Source organism: Camelina sativa, chromosome 2 (assembly GCF_030686135.1).
Source record: "Camelina sativa cultivar CO46 ecotype springtype chromosome 2, ASM3068613v1".
Taxonomy (NCBI): Eukaryota; Viridiplantae; Streptophyta; class Magnoliopsida; order Brassicales; family Brassicaceae; genus Camelina; species Camelina sativa.
In genome coordinates, this window is record NC_141881.1 from 27,328,530 (window position 1) to 27,353,410 (window position 24,881).

The 24,881-nt window shown below is 35.1% G+C and overlaps 7 protein-coding genes across 8 annotated transcripts; 3 read left to right on the forward strand and 4 right to left on the reverse strand.

Annotated features, from left to right (window-relative positions):
* The first annotated feature begins 19 nt into the window (after nucleotides 1-19).
* Nucleotides 20-1,721, forward strand: LOC104736411 (putative pentatricopeptide repeat-containing protein At5g59200, chloroplastic). Its single transcript, XM_010456386.3, is given in 2 exon segments — nucleotides 20-1,642; nucleotides 1,644-1,721. Coding segments are annotated over 2 exon segments (1,653 nt in total). The 3' UTR covers nucleotides 1,674-1,721.
* On the reverse strand, nucleotides 1,619-4,605 carry LOC104756409 (subtilase family protein). The gene is made up of 9 exons (XM_010478999.2): nucleotides 4,514-4,605; nucleotides 4,310-4,401; nucleotides 3,956-4,202; nucleotides 3,362-3,860; nucleotides 3,192-3,286; nucleotides 2,885-3,103; nucleotides 2,701-2,812; nucleotides 2,403-2,622; nucleotides 1,619-2,320 (listed from the first exon to the last, which is right to left on the reverse strand). The coding sequence occupies exons 1-9, from the start codon at nucleotides 4,588-4,590 to the stop codon at nucleotides 1,791-1,793; spliced, it is 2,091 nt and encodes a 696-aa protein (XP_010477301.2). The 5' UTR covers nucleotides 4,591-4,605; the 3' UTR covers nucleotides 1,619-1,790.
* Nucleotides 4,606-5,411: 806 nt separating this feature from the next.
* Nucleotides 5,412-7,149, reverse strand: LOC104736419 (DNA-directed RNA polymerase II subunit 7). Its single transcript, XM_010456399.2, has 6 exons — nucleotides 6,869-7,149; nucleotides 6,254-6,419; nucleotides 6,114-6,164; nucleotides 5,963-6,028; nucleotides 5,801-5,869; nucleotides 5,412-5,691 (listed from the first exon to the last, which is right to left on the reverse strand). The coding sequence occupies exons 1-6, from the start codon at nucleotides 6,982-6,984 to the stop codon at nucleotides 5,629-5,631; spliced, it is 531 nt and encodes a 176-aa protein (XP_010454701.1). The 5' UTR covers nucleotides 6,985-7,149; the 3' UTR covers nucleotides 5,412-5,628.
* Nucleotides 7,150-8,612: 1,463 nt separating this feature from the next.
* On the reverse strand, nucleotides 8,613-11,111 carry LOC104736429 (serine/threonine-protein phosphatase PP1 isozyme 2). The gene is made up of 4 exons (XM_010456409.3): nucleotides 10,498-11,111; nucleotides 9,447-10,006; nucleotides 9,176-9,358; nucleotides 8,613-8,881 (listed from the first exon to the last, which is right to left on the reverse strand). Exons 1-3 carry the CDS (start codon nucleotides 10,700-10,702, stop codon nucleotides 9,185-9,187), a joined length of 939 nt encoding a protein of 312 aa, XP_010454711.1. The 5' UTR covers nucleotides 10,703-11,111; the 3' UTR covers nucleotides 8,613-8,881; nucleotides 9,176-9,184.
* Nucleotides 11,112-11,806: 695 nt separating this feature from the next.
* LOC104736438 (ras-related protein RABA2d) lies at nucleotides 11,807-13,845 on the reverse strand. The gene is made up of 3 exons (XM_010456418.3): nucleotides 13,639-13,845; nucleotides 13,294-13,493; nucleotides 11,807-12,492 (listed from the first exon to the last, which is right to left on the reverse strand). The coding sequence occupies exons 2-3, from the start codon at nucleotides 13,456-13,458 to the stop codon at nucleotides 12,004-12,006; spliced, it is 654 nt and encodes a 217-aa protein (XP_010454720.2). The 5' UTR covers nucleotides 13,459-13,493; nucleotides 13,639-13,845; the 3' UTR covers nucleotides 11,807-12,003.
* A 750-nt stretch (nucleotides 13,846-14,595) lies between these two features.
* On the forward strand, nucleotides 14,596-16,313 carry LOC104736445 (uncharacterized). Its single transcript, XM_010456431.3, has 3 exons — nucleotides 14,596-14,917; nucleotides 15,344-15,449; nucleotides 15,916-16,313. Exons 1-3 carry the CDS (start codon nucleotides 14,812-14,814, stop codon nucleotides 15,992-15,994), a joined length of 291 nt encoding a protein of 96 aa, XP_010454733.2. The 5' UTR covers nucleotides 14,596-14,811; the 3' UTR covers nucleotides 15,995-16,313.
* A 552-nt stretch (nucleotides 16,314-16,865) lies between these two features.
* Nucleotides 16,866-20,742, forward strand: LOC104736454 (subtilisin-like protease SBT4.11). 2 transcript variants are annotated; one of them, XM_010456440.3, is made up of 10 exons: nucleotides 16,866-17,134; nucleotides 17,273-17,367; nucleotides 17,439-17,530; nucleotides 17,857-18,109; nucleotides 18,480-18,963; nucleotides 19,040-19,137; nucleotides 19,247-19,456; nucleotides 19,549-19,660; nucleotides 19,756-19,960; nucleotides 20,072-20,742. In XM_010456440.3, exons 1-10 carry the CDS (start codon nucleotides 17,033-17,035, stop codon nucleotides 20,629-20,631), a joined length of 2,211 nt encoding a protein of 736 aa, XP_010454742.1. In that variant the 5' UTR covers nucleotides 16,866-17,032; the 3' UTR covers nucleotides 20,632-20,742. The 2 variants fall into 2 exon arrangements, with proteins under 2 accessions (XP_010454742.1, XP_087346686.1); XM_087490560.1 differs by having other exon boundaries at nucleotides 16,978-17,134; nucleotides 20,195-20,742.
* The last annotated feature ends 4,139 nt before the right edge of the window (nucleotides 20,743-24,881 follow it).

Here is a 24,881-nt window from a genome sequence, read left to right on the forward strand (position 1 = left end):
ATCTTTATTTGAGCGCGAAATGATTTCATCGTTGACGGCGATTAGCGGCGGACCATCAGCTATCCGGCGTGATCCCGATTCAAACACACTCAGACTATCACGGAGGAAAACATTAATCTCTTTACTACGAAACTGCAAAAACATTTCTCAAGTTCCATCGATTCACGCCAAGATCATACGAACCTTCCATGACCAAGATGCTTTCGTTGTTTTCGAACTCATTAGAGTATGCTCCGCTCTCGATTCAATCGATTACGCCTGCGACGTGTTTCGTTACGTATCTAACCCTAATGTTTACCTATACACCGCAATGATCGATGGTTTTGTGTCATCTGGTCGTTCCGCTGATGGTGTCTCGTTGTATCGTAATATGATTCAGAGTTCGGTTTTGCCTGATAATTACGTGATTACCTCTGTTCTGAAAGCTTGTGATTTGGAATGTTGTAGAGAGATTCATGCCCAGGTTTTGAAGCTAGGGTTCGGGTCTAGTAGATCGGTGGGGTTAAAACTGATGGAAATTTATGGGAGATTTGGGGATTTGGTTGATGCTAAGAAGGTGTTCGATGAAATGCCTGAGAGAGATCAGGTTGCTGTAACAGTTATGATTAATTGTTATTCTGAACGTGGTTGTATTGAGGAGGCGTTAGAGCTTTTCCAAGATGTTAAGGTTAAAGATACGGTTTGTTGGACTGCGATGATTGATGGGTTGGTTAGAAACAGGAAGATGAACAAAGCATTGGAGCTTTTCAGGGGAATGCAGATGGAAGGTGTTAGTCCTAATGAATTTACAGCTGTATGTGTTTTATCTGCGTGCTCGGATTTAGGTGCGTTGGAGCTTGGGAGATGGGTACATTCATTTGTTGAGAATAGAAAGATTGAGCTTAGTAATTTCGTAGGCAATGCTTTGATCAACATGTACTCTAGGTGTGGTGATATCAATGAGGCAAAGCGGGTTTTTAGGGGAATGCAAGATAAAGATGTCATTTCTTACAACACGATGATTTCTGGATTAGCAATGCATGGGGCTAGCTTTGAAGCTATAAATGAATTTCGGGATATGGTGAACAGAGGATTTAGGCCGAATCAGGTGACTTTGGGTGCTCTTTTAAACGCATGTAGCCATGGAGGTTTGTTGGATATAGGGCTTGAAGTGTTCAATTCTATGTGGAGAGTTTTTAATGTTGAACCGCAGATTGAGCATTATGGTTGTATTGTTGATCTTCTTGGTCGAGTGGGGAGACTAGAGGAGGCTTACAGATTCATAGAAAACATGCCGATAGAACCGGATCATATCATGTTAGGATCTCTTTTGAGTGCTTGTAAGATCCATGGAAACATGGAACTTGGTGAAAGGATTGCCAAGAGACTACTCGAATCTGAGAATCCAGATTCTGGGACTTACGTTCTGTTATCGAATATTTATGCTTCATCAGGGAAATGGAAAGAAACTACTGAAGTCAGAGAAAGTATGAGAGAATCAGGGATTGAGAAGGAACCAGGATGCAGTAGTATCGAAGTGGACAACCAGATGCATGAGTTTCTTGCGGGAGATACAGCACACCCTCATAAAGATGCAATTTATCAGAGATTACAAGAACTGAATCAAATTCTTAGATTCAAAGAGCATGAAACGGATATGATAATTGGGTTTGCTGGACATCAATGATTTGTAATGACAGATACACATTGTTCTCAGGAAAGTATGTCTTTGTTCCTCAAAATTTTGTCACTTCTTCTCTCTGTTTTTGATAAATGTTTTGAAGAAACTTAGCAAAAATCCAAAAGGAGGTTTAAGGCTGGATTGAGTAAGCCACGATTGGACTTCTGACGCTGTGACTCCCATCAGACCATACCAAAGATGAACTTACAAAACTTCCATCCTTCAGTTTTTCACCAGAGATGGTCACAACAAACGATTTCTTCTCATTCAGGAAACCGAAACTCAGTGTTTCTGGTTCTATGTTAATCAGAATCTCCTGTCGAAGAGGAACTATACTTGCCTTATACGTAGAGTTTGGGAGTCCAACATTAGTAACGGTTCTTCTAAACGTGATATTGAATGGATGAAGAGGAGGCACATACGTAGTCATTGTTGGGTAATTCAGATCCTTGACTTGTGTTCTTTCCGAACAAGTGATGTTCTGTCTTGAGATTTTCGTGAGCGACCTTGAATCAAAACCCTCTGAACATAACATTTTGAGGTAATCTTCAGTCTCTATTTCATACACAAGTCCCGGGTCGCTTGCTTTGGTTGGGTTAATTTGGCCTGAACCATAAGCAAATTCCTGGTCGGGGTTTTTCTTAAGGTTCATGGTGGTAGCTGCAAATATACCATGACAAAAATTTGTTTATGTATGCCTCCAACAGTAAGAAAATCAGAAGTACTGTTTTTTGAATTTTACCTGTTGTCATGATAGCGGATTTGATTGCCGAGGGAGACCAGTCAGGGCGAAAAGACTTGACATAAGCCGCTACACCTGCTACATGAGGACAAGCCATTGATGTGCCACTCATTACACTATACCTCACACTTCTTGTGTCCTCAGGGTACATTATATCTGAAGGAGAAGCTACGGGGGAAAATGCAGCCAAAATCTCTAATCCTGGTGCACTTACGTCAGGCTGCAAATAACACTGATGTTATTCCAATTCGCTTATAAAACCAACGTGAGCTAATGATCTTTGTACTGGTTTCATTACCTTCAAAAGGTTCTGAATAGTGAAACTTGGTCCTCGAGAAGAGAAGGAAGGAACATAAGGAGCTTCTCTATCAACTATCTCTTCCGTTCTCAGTATCTCCGCTTGTGGGTGCCTGCAAATTTCACTCTTTTAACATTTTCAAGACCGAACAACCGTTCAGATTTCATCACTGCCCTTTGCTTACTCTGTAGATTGGATGTATGACTTGATAGATTCGTAGTCCTTTAAGCTCAGAGAAGAGGCAGGTAATGGTAACACAAAGGCGATGTCTAGATACAAAGTGTTTAGAACAATGGCTCCAGTTGCTCCTGCTAAGTGAGCCTCTTTGTTTCCTAGGAAGTCGTCACAGAGGACGATCTTCCCTTTGACCAGGTCTCTGTCCACACACCCTTCTAAGCAATAACTGTCAATAGCAATGATCATTCTAAGCATCAATGTGTTTTGATACAATATTCAGATTGGAACGTGAAAGTGAGAGATTTCTGACTCACCCGGCTTGGTCTTGGGAACAGTTTTTTGAAACGTTTTGGCCGTAAACGATCGGGAACTTTGTCCCACTGAGACTGAATGGATTAACTGATAGACCCTGTTTAAGAAACAGAGTATCTTACAACTGAAATGACTCTCATTATGATTTACAAAAACTCGGAAGAGAAGTTACCGTTAATGCTTTTCCGTTACCAAGAACGACTCTGTCAACGAAACGCCGGTCCGTAGCACTGGCTGCGACGGTTATCATCCACGGTGATACATTTGCTACAGAACCTTGCTCAGGCCCATTGTTCCCTGCTGAGCCTGCCGTGATAATCCCTTTAAACATTGCGTGAAACGAACCAATGGCTACAGAAGTGTTCAATAAATTGGAGACATAATCGGTTGAGATTGAGATCGAGATGACATCAACACCGTCGGCAATGGCGTCATCAAACGCAGCCAGAATATTTACATCGCTGCAGCGGGCGGGACCTTTAAGGCAGACTTTATAGGCGGCAATTCTCGCTGAGGGAACTCCACCACGAGCCGTACCTTGAGCTAGGCCGTAAAAGCTGGCGCCTTGAACCGCATTACCAGCAGCTATTGACGCAGTGTGGGTTCCGTGTCCTTCGTCGTCTCTTGCTGAGAGGGAAAATTTGTTGTAAAACCTAGCTCCAATGAGTTTGCTTGTAGCACAAGAAAGTTAACACCAAAACGTTTAACACTTACATCTAACATAAGTTTAATAACTTTATGAAGAAAAGGTTAGAATATAATTTACTTGTTGCAAGTGAAGTTTAGGCCACCTTTACAAGAACCTTTCCATTTCTTTGGAGGAGGACCAAAACCTTTGTCGTCGAAGCTTTCAGATTCCGGCCAGATTCCGCTGTCGATCACTCCGACAATAACATCACTTTCTTTCACATTCTCTCGTTTTGCAGTCTCACCAAATCCCACAAAGTCCCACGATCTTGTTGTTGTCAGTTGATGACTTCTGCTTGGAAACACAGATACTACCTCTTTCATACCTGTACATTCGATTCAATGGTTATATTATTTTAGAAAAAGATCTTACCAAAGTTTCTGACAAGTTTTTTTTTGTTTGGTAAGAAATAATGATTTATGAAGTACTCACTTTGAAGTTTCTGACTCTCGGCTTGAGATAGTTTGGCAGCAAATCCATTAAAACTCCTTTTATAGCTTGTAATTAACAAACTTGATGCAGCACTGAAGAAAGGAAGAACCAGAGACAAATAGAATAGTGTGATTATCTTGATCCTCTTATAAAAACATGTAAACTGTTTCGAATTCGGATTATGAATAAAGGTTAAAATTTTACTTAGTGCCAACAAGTTTTTGGAGTATACTGAGATGGTCAGATGGAGGTGAGTACCCATACTCAGGAAGTGCTCCCATGTACACAATATACACCTGCATACATGTACGTAAGGAGATAAAGAGAGAAGAGAAGAGAGGTATTATTATAAGGTGTTAAGTTCATATGCGTATCTCACAAAACAGAGTAAAATCTTGAACTTGCCTGTCTATTATCATTGGCAGACACATTTGTGGTGAACATGAATGCTACATAAATTAATAAGAGAGATGTAGAAAGCTTAGCCATTTTGTGAAACTCTAAACGAGAGAGTCAAATTTGAGACTCTGATCAAGAGAGGGGACGAATGTACTATATCATTGAGATCTTTATAATCATGAGTATCATGGACAACATGGAATCTTTTTAAAAATACATTTTCAAAGTCATATATTTCATAAAAATTGAGAGAACTATGTACAATGAACTTAATTTAGTACATTTGGCTAAAACTTGATATTTGGTTTGGGTCAATAGTTTGCACAATCAGGTCCAAATAAAATCTTTACTTAATAGGCAAAGAGGTTTGACCAAAAAAAACAAATCCTACTAAGAAAGTTGGTGAATGGGAGAAGTAATTATGATTTTTAATTACAGTATAAAAATATTGTTTTGTGCATTTTACACAGTAGAACTTTTTATTTTCAAACTACTCATAATTTTGGTTGTTTAGATCAGATTTTTTCTCTATAACCAGACGAACATAACAATTTGCAACATGCGATTACAATGAACGACTTGAAAAATGAATACACTATTATCAAACACACACAGAATCATGTCTGGATAGAAGACTCTACTATACTTACAAAACATCAGTTTCAATATTTACCTTCAGTGTGAACTAAAATCAATGTCTAAATCCAAGTAAAATACAAGTTTTACTGAGATATGTAGGATTGTTTCAAATCTAAATCGTCACTAAACTCGCATTAAGTTAAATCCCCACAAGCTTGGTTTCAATTTGTCCGGATAAAAGAATCCAAAACTTTTTTATGGGACTATGATACAATTTTATCACAGGACAACATTCTCCGTAAAGAAAAAGACGACCAAAATTGAAAATCGGCCTGAAACTTCTATCCGGCTGCAGGATCGTTAATGACTCCCAAAAAATCGTCTTTGATGGTACCCACGCAAAACTGCAAAAACCAAAGACAAATGTGCAAATTGATAAGATTAAAAGCCAAAAGCACACAATAGCTCAACTATAAGTTTTATTATGAATAGAGTTATGGAGATGGTGCATACAATCTCAGTGGCATCAACTCTTGTTCCGATAATCTTTAGTCTCACTTCACATTCCTTTTGGATTTTAACCTGCAAGAAGCATCAGAAGATTGAGTTTCTTGAACACAGAGAAACCACCAATATCACTGTTTAAAAAAAAAAGAAATAGAGAAAGAAACATACTGATCCATCTGATGTAGTATAATTAGGCATATCTCCAGCTTGAAACTCCATATCATCTGGAATCAACTGTAGTGAATTGAAAAGAGGACAAGAAGAGTAAGTATAAAAACACACCTAGAACCAAATTCATAATGTAAGATCATAAGCTTACATGCTTAGACACAAAAATCTGAACAGGGCCAGCTTCAGCGAAGAATCCCATCTGTTATATAAACAATCCAATGAGGTCTCTAGACTGATTTGCCATTAAAGACATCTAGACTATATAAAAAACTCTATTACATATATTACCTTATTGACCAAAGTGACAACAGCTTCCAAAATCTCGCCTTTGAAAGGTCTGAAAACGACGCATTGGTATTTAATTGGAAAGGTAACAAAACCAGTCCCATCTCGGATCAAACCTTTTCCTATGCTCTCTATTCCTGTTATCGCCACTACAAACCCATGACGGCCACTGTCCAAAACAAACACAGGAAAAGCATCAATATAAACATTACAAAGATGAATTGCACATCTTAAAATCCAAAGCAAGAACAAAGTTATCGACTTCAGTAACAAATACAAGACAAGATACTAGATCTAAGTGCGAGGGATGAACTTCATACATTAATCCTAAGAAAGCTAAAGGCAAAAGCTCAGAATTAGCTTAAAGGAACGATTTTTATTCGAATTGAATACAAAATAAGATAAATAGAGGACTGAAACAGACGATTAACTCCAAAACCCTAACCAATTGAAACGAAACGGAGATTAGGGTTTTGAAAAAGATTCGATTTTTACAGAAGGGTGTCTATGGAAATCGAATCCGAATTAAGAGATTGAAGAAAAGGGTTTCGATTAAAGGATCCAAAAGAGTTGATTTTTAGAAACGAGGAGTGGAATTTGAGAAGAAAGAGAGAGAACCTGCAAGTGCCTTCGACATCTTTCATGAGTTTAGATACGAGGTTTTCACGAAGGTTTCGACCAAAGAATCGTGGATGTAATTGCATGTTTCGCTCCAATACTATGTGGAAGAACATCTTTTATCTCTCTCTCTCTCTCTGTATCTCTCTTGTTAATTGTCTTATTGAGCAAAAACTAGTTTGATGATTTCGACCAGAATTAGAAGAATGACCAAAACAACTCGCTCGCTGGTTATATAGAACCAGCTGCCCTCAGAGGTAGTTTTCTCACCGTCGGATTCCAATAAGGCTGAACGGCCCAGATTGTTTTATAGTATTTTCCCTTTTTCTTGTTGTTTTCCTTTTTCTTATTAAATTTTGTTTTCCATTTTTTCATACGTTTTTAATAAATCTAATTATTTGTCCCAAAAAAAAAAAAAATCTAATTATTGTTTTAACGCAGTAAATTTATAGTAAGGCTATATATTTTGATTTTTGTATGTTGTTACTTGTTAGCATGCAGTGTACAAGTTTAAGTTTAACACAACACCTTCTATATAGTCAAATATATAGATCGATGAAACTTATTAGTAGAAGTCTTTAACAAGGTAACATGTTTTTACTGTATCAACGAAGTTATTATATTAGTAATTAACAACATACAGAACTTGATGATTCGGTCGAATTATAATGTTGTTTGTTCATGTTTCTTTAGATCTGCGTATATGTTTGTTAAACATCCTTAACAAAATTGAAACTTAATTATGAGATTTGATCTTGTCTTTAATGAAATCATATTATTCAAGAAACATACATCATAATAAGAGATTTAAGGGCCATATATCATAATATCATAATAAGAGATTAAGAGAAATGAAAACTAGACAGATACTTAATATGAACACTTTCTTGTTCAATTCTTAATAAACTATGGAGGATAATGTGACGGCGGAGGAGGATATGTCTTGATCGGCGGTGGATACGGCACCGGTGGAGGATATGTCGTTGGCGGTTCCGGTGGAGGATGCGTCTCGATCGGCGGTGGATATTGCATCGGTGGAGGATATGTCGTTGGTGGTGGATACTGTTCTGGTGGAGGATGCGTCTCGATCGGGGGTTGTGGAGGTGGCCAAGATGGAACTTTGGGGTGCCATATAAACGGCGGCTTCTTCCACGGCCAGTGAAACCAGTTAGAAACAGAGTCTGTAGAAGAAGCAGAGGAGGCCAGACAGAAACTAAAATGGCTTCCTTGTGTTACTAACAAGACTGCCAGAGCTAAAGTAACTACAAAGCATTCCATTCTTTGTTGTTGTTGTGATTTACAAGAAGTTAAATAGAGAACTCAAGACTCTCTTTACTTACACATGACACGGTAGTGAAATTGCATTAAACCTCACAGCTGGTTCTTAAACCACAATTCCAGGAAGTAAATTAGTGACAGAGAAGCTTTTGGATACATTCACTTTCAAAGGTTTTTGACTTTTCAGTCAACTTTTATTCGCTTTTTAGTTCTATAGAATCTCTGGCATTTGTCTAGTTTATTTGCTGCGACGACCACAACATAAGAGGCTTTGAGTGATTTGTCCAAATAAAAAGAAAAGACGCTTTGACTGGTGAGTGGTGACGAATCTAATAACAAAGGTTCTGATTAGGAGTTTGAAGACAAAATCTTTGGCTCGTATCAGAATCCATGAAACCGAAGATTCCCTGAGTGTAAGAGTGTATGGGAACTATGGATACAGAACGTAGTACATACACTGAGGAAATTGGTTGTTGGAAAGAATGAAAATTTGCAGACTTTTTTTTTACTGTCTATAGAGTCAGATAAGAAGAAGAAGATCATAAGAACATAAAAGTGTTTTTAGAAAAGAAAATGGCAAGAGTTCAAATAAGATGATATAACATGTAAATTATGTTGTTGTTGTTTTTTTGCCTTTGCATGCAAGGCCTCCGGACAAAGTCTCAGGGAGCTTCAAATGTCTCTCCAGCTTGCTTTCATATCGCATTTTTCCTCTTCTTTCCCGCGAGGTTGTAACTGCAACATGCAAAAATGAAAAGAATTCTTCTATAAGTGATTGAATCTGAGATCCAAGCTCTGAGCTTGAATTCACAAAGTTCAAAACTTTTGCAAACAAAACGAAACCACTTCTGTTTATATCAATCAAATCTTAAACAAATTATATATGCAAAAAATGAGCTAGCTAGTGACATAATCTACGCAATTTGAGAAGAACTGCACATCAGTTAGATCTGCTGAACCATTATTACAATCTGAAACAGGAAGTGAAAGACTCAGCATAAGTTAGTTAGTATATGGGACTTGAACTACCTCTTTTCTTCATAAGAACCGGGGCCTCCGATCAGCAGGCTTAAGAATTTGGAAGGAGCACATTAAACTTTCGTCAACACTCATCATAGCACCAGCATTGTCAAATTCACCACAGTAGTTTGGAGCAGAAAATATAGTAACAAGCTGTCTATCGGCAAAGAACTCATATCCATCCTCTACAACCTGCAAAGGTGGGAAAAGCAAGCTTCTATTAGAAATTCAGCTGACATTTTATAGCAAAAACAGAAACATGAATATTGTGTAGACAAACCTGATGAGCACGACAGATGAGATCCATATCATTCTTTATTAAGAATTCCGCGACCTTGTCAGGACCAAACGTGTAAGAGACTCCACGATCATTCATTCCCCAACCTTTGACATCTTTGCTAGGATCAGACCAAAGCAGATCACAGAGCAAACCAGAGTCAGGAACATCAGTAGGTCGCTTAATGTTCTTAATCTGTTCCACGTTAGTCAAATCGGGAGAAAGACCACCGTGCATACATAATATCTTATCATCTATAACAGCAGCCACGGGGAGACAGTTAAAAGAATCTGTAAAAACTTTCCAGAGTCTGACGCTGAATCGACGTTTACACTCATCATAGAATCCATAGATTCTGTTAATAGAAGCACATTCGTGGTTTCCTCGTAGAAGGAAAAAGTTCTCAGGGTACTTGATTTTGTAAGCAAGGAGAAGACAAATAGTCTCCAAACTTTGCTTGCCACGGTCCACGTAATCTCCTAAGAACAAATAGTTAGCTGTTGGTGGGAAGCCTCCATACTCAAACAGCCTCAACAGATCTGAATACTGTCCATGAATATCACCTGAAAAACACCAAACAAAACCATGTTAATTCAAGATACAAAATCAAACATATGAATACACCCAAAACAGATCATTTTCTAAAACCTCCTAAAAAACAGATTTTTCATCCTAGGTTACATAGATCAATTCAACGAAGAAACGTTTGTAAACCTTTTTAAACGAGGTCTCGTCTCAGCCAAAATTTAAGAGTAATCCAATGATCTTTAATGAGTCTTGTCTCTTTGAAACGAGATCAGCTGGCTGCAATCAGATGATGGATTAAAACATCTCTATCTCTTCTTAGCTATATTCCACACAACTTGACCAAAAACAAATCGCTACCTTAAAACCAATTTCAAACCTACTCAAAGAAGAAGGGACAAAAAGAAAAAGGACCTATCTTTTTTTGTTTGGGAGCTGATCTAAGGACCTAGGAGCTCAGATCCCAAAAAAACGAAAACAACCCACAAATCAGAAACTGAAAAAAGAGAGATTAGTTTAAATTAATTACCGCAGATCTTGATAGGAGCTTCGAGTTCAAGAAGGTTAGGCTGTTGAAGAAAAATCTCTCTAGAAACGAGGCAAAGCTGACGGATCTCAGACTCGTTGAGCATAACCTGTTTGGTTCCAGGCTTAGGGTTTCTGTAATCCAACAAACGACGAATGATATCATCGAGAACGGCAGGGTCCATGCTTCCCTGCCCTTGTTGCGCCATTCCTATAGACGACCAAACGATCCAAACCCAATATTTTTATTTATCTAAAAAAGTTTCAATCTTTCAGATTATATAATCGATCGATCGCCTAAGAAGAGAAAACTTATCAAAGTTTTCAAAAAATCATCTCTTTCGATCTTTGGACCAAAAAAGTTTTCTCCTTTCTTTTCCCCAAAAAATTTTATTTTGTTTTTTTTGTTTTTCTAACGAATTTTTTTTTGTGATGGGTGAGTTTCTCGAAGGTTAGTGGGGTTTTTTTTTTTTTTTTTTTTTTTTTTTTTCTCTCTTTGGTTATTTATTTTATTTATTTCAAAATAAAATTGTTAGAATAAATAATGAATAAGCTAATGCAACTCTCTTTTGCAAATAATGTTATAATCATCTCTGTCCGTGTTCTTCCATTTCGGATGGATTTGCTTGTCCCCACTAATCTCACATCACTTATGAATTATTTTAGTGATTTTTTAATATATTTGCATGTTTTGTATAATGTTCCTTTGTTTGATTCATTATGACTATATTTTCTTTGTCAATTCATCCTCATTTTTTTAATCATATACTATTGAAGAAATTGAGTTCATCGAGTTTATGAGATTTTAACTTTACATGTATTTTAGGTTTACTTTTAACCATATTTTATCTTGTTTTTTTCGATAGCGTTTGTAAGAGGTTGAAATTAGACTAAAATTAGACCAACATTGTACTCTTTACCGGCCAACGGCATGAGAGGTGTTTGGGGCAAAAATAGGAAAGCTGTAAGGTCTGATACGGCGTAGGAGTTTCTGAGTAGCTAATGTCGTTTCCCCTTGATTGTAAGTTTGTAACTAGGATTTATCAATTTTAATAATGTTTATCATTGGTTTGTTATTCTCAATCTCGATGAGCTTATTGTTTTCCACCAAAATAGTCTTAGGTATTACAAGTTTCAACAATGATCTAAACCTTCTTTGATAATTGGAACCTTCTCTATGTTAACAATATTGATTCATATTCATCAAGATGCACATCAACCTATACCGGAAATGGGATCAAGAATGAACAACTGTAAAGCAGAACTAACAACGGAAACATACTAATTCAAGAGAGAAACACAAACGAGAGAAGTTTAATAACAAGCTTTTCCTTCTTTTTTTTTTTCTGAACACAAGTCCATCAAAGATGGTAAAGACAATAGTAAACGAAGAAAAATATTCTACATAGTCTTGCATCGTTGTTTGTTACATTCCATCCATCAGCCAAAACTTAAAGAGAAAAAAGATAGAAGAAGAAGAGAAAAAAAATAAGCAAGAGAAAGTTTCCAATTAAGTAGAGCAGCAACCTCTTTTGGCGGCTCCAGATGTGTCATCAACGTTAATCGTTGTTCCTTGCCCCGGAATCGCTGAATTAGCAGCTGCTGCTTCTTGAGCAGCCAAAGCTTTTTTGCTTATGATTTGGTAAATCTCTGTTAACACGGTTTGAAATGCTTTCTCAACATTTGTGGCTTCAAGAGCAGATGTCTCCAAGAAAGAGAGACCTTCCGTCTCAGCTAAATTTTGACCATCTTCCTCAGCAACTGATCTCAAGTGGTTTAAATCAGCTTTGTTTCCAGCCATCATGATCACAATGTTGGAATCCGCATGGTCTCTAAGTTCACGTAGCCACCTTAAGACATTGTCAAAGGTCTGTCTTTTGGTTATGTCATAGACAAGAAGTGCACCTACCGCACCCCTGTAATAAGCGCTTGTGATAGCTCTGTACCGCTCTTGACCTGCAGTATCCCATATCTGAGCCTTAACAGTCTTCCCTTCAACCTGTATATCCGTAAGACAACATCACAACAAAAATTAACAAAAATCATTAGTTAAACCCATAATCAACATCTTTCCCACATCAGCAGTATATGTTAATGTTTTATTGAGTTGACTTTGATGATATGGAAAAAAATAATTATTAGGGACAAGTTGTGGGAAGAAGCTTTTTGTCCATTGGCTTTTCTCCAGCTATAACATCCACACAAAAGTATTTTCCCATGACTCATGGCCAGCACATCTAAGATTCTCTCTTGATATTAAAATCTCTTAGCAAACAAAGTATGATATAACCGAATTCAAAAAAAAGGTGAGAGAACAATGCCCCAAAATACTTCCAGTTTCCAAACGTTAATACTTAAAAACTACTCAATTCTTAAGAAACCATAGGACCTTTTCACTTTCTATTACCTAATATAAGCATGTTCCTGAGACTAACCAAAAAGGAAATGTAAAGGATTCAACTTTAGAAGAACAAAGAGTTAAAAATAAGAACACAACTGCATCAAATGAACTACCATTGACATAATGATGAGATCATGAAGAAGCTAACAACCCAAAAAGGCACAAATCTCAGATCACGTAACATATCAAAACCACATATTAGAGATCACGTGAAAAACGAAAATAGAGCTTGACATGGACACATATGGTAAGAGACCACAGACGCACACAAGATACTTGTTCACAGTTCTCTGATACTACTGATACTGACCCACTTGTGAATTTTTAAACTACCCTTTGTGCTCATTCTCCCAAAAAGCAAAAACAAAAGATTCAAAAACAAAATTTAGAAAGCATCACCTGAAGAGTTCTGGTGGCGAATTCAACACCAATGGTGGACTTAGATTCCAAACAAAACTCATTCCTTGTGAATCTAGACAAGATGTTTGATTTGCCGACACCAGAATCACCGATCAACACGATCTTGAACAAATAATCATAATCCTGTTCTACCCTATGCGCCATATTGTTTTCACCTCTTCTTCGATCTCACCCTCCTCCTATAAACACATACATATCCCAAACAAATTAAAAAAGCGATCTTCGTAAACAACACACTTGTTTATATATATCATCATCATCATCACAAAAGTGAACAGATCCAACGAAATTAAAAAAACCCAAGCGACAAAGAACAGAACATACCTTTGTTTGTTTTATTCCCTGAAAATCAAAAATTTCAATACTAACCCTTCTTCAGATCTGTTAAAAAAGGATGAAACTTTTCTTAAAAGGAACACTCTTTGATTACGAAATTTATTTTTTCAGCCAATTGAGGAAAAAAATACAGAGGAACTGTGTTTTGGGTTTCGTGTTAAAAATTATACGTATGTCTGTATAATTGGTCCGTATAAACGACGAAGAAACGGCGTCGTATTAGAGAAAATGACAAAAGGTGCTGAGGTGGATGATTCATTGGGCAGGCTGACAAAAAAGTAAGAGGATGTTTCTTTCAGGGGTAACTTAGGAATTTATTACTTATTTGTTATATCCCATACGGTAATCAACCAATCAGTAAGAGCCACGTCATGAAAATAGTTTGTAAAGGTTTAATAATTTCTGAAATCTAATTGATTTTTTTTTTTTTAATAGTAGTAATAGTTTTACATTCTGTCATGTGTTGGTGATGGTCTGTTGATTGATCACTCGATTATTAGAATTTTAGAGTAGTAGACTAAAGATTCCAAACATCATTTTATTTGGTGATAAGTTTGAAAAAAGATTAGTGGTGTATTCTTTATTTCGACTTAATTTAGTATGGTTTCTGTTAGACTCGAACCTTATTATTCTTTTGTTTATGCGTACTACGTACTACTGATTGGGATTATTAAAACAAAATTACATATTACATATTTCTCGTTTTGCTTGTAAAGAGATTATCTATGATTCCTAGGTGAATCATATATTTCGTTTCGCCAACCTTAACCTCTAGTTTATGGTTTTGATAAATGTTAGTACACAAGGTTTCCTACAATTTAAAGTTTGTTTTCTCTAACTCTGAAAATGTATCAAAATTTTTTTTTATGAAACACGGATGGAATAATTGCGTAAGCACCCCTATAATTTTGTATAAAATATTGCAGCTAAAAAGCCGAATAGGGTGATTTTAGTGGGCTAATAAAAAGATAATATAAGTAGATCATAATTCATAAAAGGCCTCCAAATGAGCCCATAATAATCTCAACCAACATTGATTGAGTCGGTCTCCGAGTTGAAGCCACGCGGCGGTTGAGAAAGAAAGAAAGAAACAGAGCAACGCCAACGCCGTCGCAGAGAAAAAAAGAAGAAAAAAAAAGAGACGCCGACGACGACGAAGATATGAGAGAGACGGTGAAGTTGATAAGCATGGAAGGTTTCGAGTTCGTCATCGACAGAGAAGCCGCTATGGTTTCTCATACTATCCGAAGCATGCTCACTTCTCCAGGTTATTTACTCTGATCTCGCTTCGGTTATAGGGGTTTTGATGCTCGTCATCCCGATTCTGATCTTGCTTGATTTCGATTGATGATTCTATCTGATTTGGTGTGTGAATTAACTTCAGCGAGAGATTACGCTTAAAAATCGCAAATTCAATTGCGTAATTGAATCTCCCAGTTTCCAATGAGGAAGCTAGTCCAAATTCATTAGATCGTTCTCAATTTCACCAAAAGATCAATACTTTAAGAAAGTAGGTGGTTCCCTTTGTTTAGGGCAATTGAAAAGAAACGTTCTTGATCTTGCATAAGTGTATTACTATTCAGTGTTCATAAAAAAAAAAATGCAGGATTCTCTGTTGTAGTAGATGCAGCATTTATGGTGATCTAAAGAAGAAGCTTTGTTTGTTGTTGTTGTTGTTTTATTTTTGTGGCAGGTGGTTTCTCGGAATCGAAAGAAGGCGTTGTGACATTCCCTGATATTAGCACTCCAATTCTAGAGAAGATCTGTCAGTACTTTTACTGGTCTCTTCAATACTCCAGGTTCCTTTATCTAACTCGCCTCTTTCTCTATGTTGATCTCTTGACGAGAACATGGGATTGAAGTCTCAATTAGTCCCTTTTTAACAGTATCAGAATCCAATCATAGTTTGTAGTTATCAGAGTCACACTTTATAGTGGATCACTCAGTTAAGAATGAACGCATCATCCTCTTGAATAGTAGTCTCATTGCAAACTCTTTTACCCCATTGCATATCGAGTTCAATTCTCAGGAAAGTTTTGATCTTTAGGAGCCTCTTGTGATTGTAGTACCAGGGAAAGTAATAATATTGTTCTGCTTTTTAGTTTCATTAGTTTTATCTCTATGAACCAATGTATTCGAAGTGTTCTGTTTTTTTTTTTAGAATCGGATTCCTTTTTAACCGCTTCTCTCTACCCCTATCTTTCTCTCTTTTCATAATTGTCTATTCTCTAACTACCGATATGCAAAATGTTGCATCTCTTACAGAGGCAAAGAGACCGAGTTTTTTATCGAGCCTGAACTGACTCTAGAGCTGATGATGGCTGCTAACTATCTTCACACTTGAAGAACTAAAAAGGATGACGCTGTTGAATCTTATTCGACTAGTATAGTTTCTTATAGGGTGTGGACATTAATGTTAAATCCTTGGAGCAACTTGTTGGGGTTCATGTGCTTGTTTGGCAAAAACCTGCGTTGGGTTCATGAAGAACTATTGAATAGCTCTGAGTGTAAGTCATGTAAGTCATGTACTTCTGTACTAGTTGATAGTTTTAACTGCAACATCAAAAGTTCTTGTGGTATTTACTAGTTATTTATATTTAAACTGCTTTAGCAAGCTTTGTAATAAGCAACAAACATTCTGGTCCTAATAATGACTTTGGAAATTGCTCTTTTCGAAACGGCATAATACACAGAGGAGATTGCTCTTTTCGAAGCGTTATCAGCACACATGCTGGTTCGTTGTCTTGTGCATACAAACAAACAAACGAGGGTGGAAAATATCTTTTGCCCTTGCCTAAGATGTCTCGTGTAAAAAAAAAGCTCTGTAGACTGGGCCAAGCTTGCTTCATCATTAACTGCCAGAATCAGAAGACTTAAACAACTTTTTTTATTAAAAAAAAAATACACGAGGCTGTTTCTGCGGCCTCCATCCATATTGTTCCAAAAGTCGCAAGTACGTTTTGGCTCCAAATTATTGGACCACTCCTCCCTCACTCTCGATCCCTACATGACCCTCTCACTCTCTTCACTCTAGGTTACGCCTTGGTTTCCATTTGTTTTGTTTACTTTAATATTTTTGTTATTGGAACTCGCAACATGTCACTATCGTTGGAGATTCCAAAAATAGATGATTACCACATCGAGAAAGTAATTTCTTCCTGTATCCTATCTGATTATGAATACATACTGTATTGTATTTATTTTATGGTATTGTTAAGATAAATTATTTACAAACGAAATTGGAAAAGGAAAAGACACAACATTAAACGTAGAAACGTAAATTATATTTTATTATTTACTTGGTATATATAATATAATACTATACTCCATATAAATATCCTTTCATCTTGGTCTCCATAGAAATTATAGACCAATCCTGAAGATGGCAACACGAGGAGATTTCTCAAGCCTCCTCTTATGTCTCCTTGTCTTGTTGTTCTTGAATATAGTCTCAGCAGTCACACATGATCATCAAGATGAACAGGTATATTATTATATCACCTGATCAATAAATCTGTTTTTTTATTTCTTTCTTTTCTAGCTATATATATATATATATATATATGCTCAACCATTTATACATCATGATTATGCTGATAAGTGATGGTTATCGTTTAATAAGGTGTATATTGTCTACATGGGTTCACTCCCTTCTCGAGAGGACTACACACCAATGTCGCATCACATGAGTATTCTTCAAGAGGTCGCCAGAGAGAGGTGTGAACTGATTAATTCAATCATTATTACTTTATACAAATTACGAGGATTCTAACATACAATTACTCTAGTTCGATAGAAGGTCGTTTGGTGAGAAGTTACAAGAGGAGTTTTAACGGGTTTGCGGCCCGGCTCACTGAGTCAGAACGAGAACGAGTAGCCGGTGAGTGTTTATTATGGATACATGCATTCAAATGATTTCTTCTTCAGTAATGTTTACATTTAGTGTGTATCTTTTCTAAGTGATTCATAACCTTTATCACCTGAACTCTGAAGCCAAATTTATATTGTTATTTTTTAACGTTAATGTCACACGCAAACGGAAGCAAGTGTTTGCATTAGCTTCTTGCAAAACTATTTTATGAAAAAATGAACTATTTTATATTAATACGACGTAGATTCTTAAAAAAAAAAAATCAAATGTGAACATACGTGAACCAAAAAAATTTGAATCAATCATGCCTAAATGTAAAGACGTGATATTGTTAGATATGGAGGGAGTTGTGTCTGTGTTTCCGAACAAGAAATTAAAACTCCAAACGACGGCGTCTTGGGACTTTATGGGGATAAAGGAAGGAAAAGGGACGAAGCGGAATCCATCTGTGGAGAGTGATACTATTATTGGAGTCTTGGACGGTGGAATCTGGCCGGAATCCGAAAGCTTTTCGGACAAAGGCTTTGGTCCTCCTCCAAGGAAATGGAAGGGCATTTGTGCCGGCGGCAAGAACTTCTCATGCAATAAGTACGTGTAAATCCATTTTTCTCTGTTTTTTAAATGTTAAAACTTTATAGTAGTTGGAAGTTGATCAAAACTCATTGTGTTCGTTAACATAAGTTCTATATTTAGTGCATATGCTTCCAATGAGCTCACAATTTTAAACATTTTAAGCAACAAAATTTGTTTACCAAATGCAAATGTAAGGAAAACATATATCCTATGACAACATCTTATAATGAGTCCACATCTTCTATATACTTTATTTATTTTTATTTTGTCACATGTAAACGTAAATGAAAAAATTACGTTTCGAGACCTACGTGTAGTCTAGGTAAGAGAGTCTAACTGAGTCAGAAGCTTTTTCTTTTGATTGATCTGTCAATCATTTTTACAGCAAGCTGATTGGGGCAAGACACTACTCACCCGGAGATGCTAGGGACTCTAGTGGCCACGGTACACACACGGCCTCTATTGCGGCTGGAAACGCAGTCACGAATACCAGCTTCTTTGGGCTCGGCAAGGGAACGGTGAGAGGTGCCGTTCCATCCTCTAGAATAGCCGCTTACAGAGTCTGCGCCGGTGAATGTAGAGATGATGCAATATTGTCTGCGTTCGATGATGCTATTGCCGACGGTGTTGACATAATAACCATCTCTATAGGTGATATTAAAGTGTACCCGTTCGAAAAAGACCCGATCGCAATTGGAGCTTTTCATGCTATGTCCAAAGGGATCCTCACTGTGAACGCAGCTGGTAACACTGGTCCGAATACGGCCTCAATCACGAGCTTAGCACCATGGATGTTAACCGTTGCAGCCAGCACCACGAACCGTGCTTTTGTGAGCAAAGTGGTTCTTGGTGACGGCAAGACACTTGTCGTACGTATCAAGTAACACTCATAGTTATTGTTATCAGAGTATCAATGACTCTCATGTTTTTTCTTTTCCCTAATAGGGGAAATCAGTGAATGGTTTTGATCTGAAAGGAAAGAAGTTCCCTCTGGTGTACGGTAAAACTGCTGCTTCATCTGCCTCCCAAGCGAAATGCGCGGAGTAACTTTCTACCCAAGAAACACCATGTGTAAATCGTATGACCTAGAAATACTTTTATATATCTGATTGATGGTAATGAGATTTTTTTTTCCATTTCAATTGTTTTCAGGGATTGCATACCAGATTGTCTTGATGCATCCCTGGTGAAGGGAAAGATCTTGGTGTGCAATAGATTTCTTCCTTACGTAGCCTATACAAAGGGAGCCGTTGCAGCCATTTTTGAAGATAGTTCAGACTGGGCCCAAATCCACGGTTTACCTGTATCTGGCTTACAAGAAGATGACTTTGAGTCTTTCCTCTCTTACATTGAGTCCACAAAGTAAACAATCATCTTGTCTCTGCTGAATCATACGCTTTGTTGTGTGTATATGTTTCTCTTTATTCTCATATTTCTTGGGCGTGATTCTTTAGTTCACCAGATGCGGCTGTTCTAAAAAGTGAAGCAATCTTTAATAAGACTGCTCCTAAAGTTCTTTCCTTCTCATCGCGCGGTCCAAACATCATTGTTGCTGATATTCTCAAGGTATAATACCATATGTAGATATTGGTTATGCTTAGATTAATGATCTCTTTCTTTCTTTTTTCAATCTGAGAAAGTGGTGAATATTGAAAATGCAGCCGGATATAACAGCACCAGGACTGGAAATTTTGGCTGCAAATTCACTAAAGGCATCACCGTTTTATGACACCACTCAAGTGAAATACTCTGTTGAATCCGGAACTTCAATGTCTTGTCCACACGCTGCAGGCGTAGCCGCCTATATCAAGACGTTTCATCCTAAATGGTCCCCTTCCATGATCAAATCTGCAATTATGACAACAGGTAAAGAAAAATTATATCGTAAGTAATAAAAATTACTTTCTTGTCATACAAGAAACCCATCAACCTCTGTTCATGCTCTGTTCTTCTTTGGTTTCTTAATCAATCTCACAGCTTGGCCGATGAATGCTTCTAATTTTGGTGGATATGCATCCACCGAGTTTTCTTATGGAGCTGGCCATGTAGACCCAATAGCTGCTACTAATCCAGGTCTCGTCTATGATTTGACCAAAGCAGACTACATTGCCTTCCTCTGCGGCATGAACTACAATGTGACTACCCTGAAACTCATCACCGGTGAAGCAGTCACTTGCACTGAAAAAATCTTACAAAGAAACCTCAACTATCCTTCTATGTCGGCTAAATTGGGATCTAATAGCACCTTTACTGTCATGTTCAAAAGAACAGTCACCAACGTTGGTACCCCAAACTCTACATACAAATCAGAAGTTGTCTTATATAGCGGATCGAAGCTCAACGTCAAGGTCACACCTAGTGTTCTATCTATGAAGTCGCTTAACGAGAAGCAGTCTTTCACGGTGACTGTATCAGGCAGCGAGCTCGACTCAAAACTGCCTTCCTCCGCAAGTCTAGTTTGGTCTGATGGGACGCATAATGTGAAAAGCCCCATTGTTGTTTATACTGGTGACTTCCCATCATTACCACCACCATAAGCCCCATTATTGTTCTTGTTTTAATCATTCTATGTTTTGATTATGTTTTAATTTGTGTTGATGTCTTAGGACGTCGATTGAAATAATTCAACTGTTGTGTTTTTCGTCGGACATGTTCGTTTTATAATTCTACAAGTTACAAGAGCTTATATGGACAACTAAGATAATGAAGACATGTATACTGTTTGATTGGAATTAGAGAGATATGACGCCATTAGAGGAAATAAATTAGGAATTTTTATCCCAAACAGCCACCAAAACTGATTTTTCTGTCTTGTATAGCCTCCCTTAATCACGTTTCCATTAGACTGATGGATATTACTGTCCTAGTAAAAAAAAATTAGGATTAGACAACTTTTACAAAGTTTTGGAAAACAGTAATTAACCCCCGGAAAGCTAGAAAATTACCGTTATTTTCGCAGCGACACTCTTTCATTGGACTTGAAGGGTCTTAAAACATAACACATGTCATAAATTGTCATATAATGGAGAGGGAAACTTTACGGCTATATTATTTTCGACAAAAAAAAAAAAGGAAGAGAAGTTTGGTGAACTTTTGTTAATTATACTTCGATTTCATTAGTTTAAGTATTTGGAAAATATGAAATCTACAAACCTAAAATAATGCTTTTATAAATACATACACATATGTACGTATATATATATCTTAATGAAGGAGTATGCATACATATGATATAATTCTTTGTTAATTTCTAATAATCTTTGTTAATTTTGAATTCAAAAAATTTCACATCTTTTTTTTTAGACAAATTGATTTTGGTGGACTGACCGAACTTACCCCAGAAGTCCCGAACGAACAAACAATCAAAATGCCTAACATATGGTGCTGTTTGGAGAGTTTATTGATAGGAGATGAGCATTTTTAGAACATGTCTAAGGGGGTAAAGAATTTTTTGGGGTAAATCTTCTGCCTAACTATGGTTACACATATCACATGGTTCATTAGTTCTTGAAAAATAAACTTACCCCATACAATTAACGAATATCACACTTTTTTGCTATTGAGAATCTTGAAACATATTTACTTTTAATTTAAAATCATACTTCCAATAATCAGATGACAGAACTTTCAAGGTTTGGACAAAAATCTCCAATATTGTATAAAACTATAATTTCACCTGCAGTACTACAAGAGACTAAATTATAAATTATTGTATTTTAAATAATAATTTTTAATTTATTTACTTTCAAATTCTCAATTAATTAAATTTTGTCTAATTAATTTAGAAAGTTTGTTTAGAATTTTTTTTCTTCTTCTTACGTTTTATAAAGTTTATAACATAATTACATTAGATTTGTTATTAGATAAAATATAAAATTCTAGATTTGTTTTCTTCTCTAGAAGTAAACAGAGATATATATGCCTATATAGTATGTTGGTGTATATTTTTATGTGTATTTAATTTTTTTTTTTGGAATATTAAGAATGTGTTATAGTATGTGTAATATTTTGTAGTTCATATACTAAATAATTTATAAGTTAATTTTCAAAACTATGATTACACATCTATAGTATGTATGAGATAAACTAATAGTTTTACTGTTGGTTCTATAGTCCAAACCCGTCATGCTAGGCCGGCGAGACAACATGTTCAAAAAAATTTAATCCGCAAAAACTCATCATACGAAATCCGTGAAAATAAAGTTATTTTTAAATACGTAATAAAAATAAAAATAAATCTGTGAGCAAGCAATATCTTTTATATTTTATTATTATTCCTTGAATAAGATATTAAATTGAATGGTAAATATGTTTGTTACCTTTTTAAAATCATACAGTCAGTTTTTTCTGAATGATTGTTTAAATTCAAAATTTATGTAGAACAATTACACCAAAATTTATGTAGAACAATTACACCAAAATTAATGGCATTTGCTCCAAAATTAATTATTGTTTCTACAATTAATCTGATTTTTTTTTTTGGTAAGGACAAACAATCTGAATTGTGTATGGAGAAAATATTATTTTGTAAAATTGGAAACTTAATATTAATTAAATTAATTATAAACTTAATATTTAATGTTAAATCTTGTTTAGGAGTGGTTCTGATTGTTTTGGAAATTTATTTAGGATGGGAAATCTTGTTTTCAAAAATAGAAATTTAATATTGATTAATTGGAGGAAAAAACGAGAAAAAAATATTAATTAATTAAATGAAAAAACAAATAAATAATTAGTGCCAATGGCATGATTGTAAATAAGTATGAACTTCAGAGTTTATTTCATAAATGTCTTCAAAAATGTATATATAGATAGATAGTTAGTTTGCAACTTTGCATCATATTTCTATCCTTAAAATATGATATCTATATATAAAAAAGGAATTGTACTATTTTTAATAGATTTTACTGGTTTGATTTTCATTGTTTTTCTTGATTTTAGCAGTGATATTAGTCTAAAATAAATGTACTTTTGATTTATTTCTATATACTCCTAAATCTTTAACATTAAAAATTTAAAGACTACTGTATATGTGTGTGTGTAATATATCAATAAATGTGTTAATATTATTTATTTTTATAGTAGCAACTAGCAAGTAAATACTAAATGTATATTATTCTGAATAACAAAATAACAATTATAAAAGATTAATATATCTTTAACTAGGTGCTTCCCCACGCAACGCGTGGGTTGTGGTGTAGTTGGCACTTTCTTGTTTTTTTTTTTTGTCTTTTTCGTTTTCTCTTTTGTATTATTTTGTTTTAATTAGGCATATACGGGCTTTGCCGTCACTTTTATTTATACACTATATGTTTATACCATTTCGTTCTGATGTGTATAATTGTGGCGTTTATTTTTTATGAATTATGAAGATGTTGTTTCTTGCTTTTGAGGATCTAATCTTATCATTGACTGATATTGTTTCCAATACATTTATTGTATTATAGATTTTCTAATTAACTGCTTATGTAAACTCTTCATACGTTGATGTTGTAATAATAAGTTATTTTTTTAAAATATCTTCTGTGTAAGTGATTATGTTTGTATGCCCATGTTTTGGTCTAATATCAATAAGATCGTTTCTGTTTTTCTTTAGTTGGCTTTGAAACCAATATTGAGTTAAGCAAATAATGTCGAATTATGGTGTTAATAAGTAATATAAATTCTTATGTATATATATTGTATATATGTGACTATAAATTTAGCTAACTAAAAAATTATGTAATATTTAAATACAATCTTGAACATATATATATATTTTTTTATTTGTGGGAGGAATGTATGAAATTATTGGATAGAAGTTATTTTTGAGTTAAATGACCTTTAATGTCTTTAAAGTGAGTTAAATATTAATAAATTTTTATATGTGTCTTGACTTTTTTTTAAAAGAATACCAAGTGTTTCCTTCCAAATTAATTTGAAGTGATATAATATTTTAGTTTTCTTAAATGATTTTATGAACTTCAATGTAAAAGTTTTTCAAAGTAATAAGTACACTCACTGATTGAATTATAAAATTTTGAGAAATGTTTATTTCGTTTAATCATCTGCTCTTTTAAATTAATTAGATAAGTATGTTGTTATTCCTACAAATAGAACAACATATATTATAGTTTAACCATGGAGTTAAGCAATGGAAATGGAACTTGTGGTTGCAAGACAAAATGCTTATATGTTACACATTGATCGTTTAAAAATGAATAGGAACATCTAATTCTCAAATAAAGTTGATTGTTTTGTTAAAACCAACATATGTGAATTTAAATTTAACTATGCAAATTTAAAAAATAAATATGAATAGATTAGAAAGGCAAGAAATATAAAAGAAATATTTTTATATATAAATAAAATAAAAATTGAAAACAATATTAAATATATATAATACTTTCTACATTAAAATATAGAATCAAACTCTTACAAGTTACAACACATATGAGATATAACAACATTTGATATTGGTAGGAGAGGAGGGGAGAATGTTTATTATAAGATGGTAATCCAAATTAGATAATGGAGATGAATCTTTAAAAAATAGAACAATGTAATATTTATATATATATAATATTTTCTAAATTAAAATATAGAATCAAACTCTTACAACACATATGAGATATAACAACATTTGATATTGGTGGGAGAGGAAGAGATAATGATTACTTATAAGATAATAATCCAAATTAGATAAAGGAGATAAATCTTTTAAAATAAGAACAATGTAAAATATATATCATGTAGTCTCTAAAATTAAAATTTAGCATTAACAATTTACAATGATATTTCATTTTTT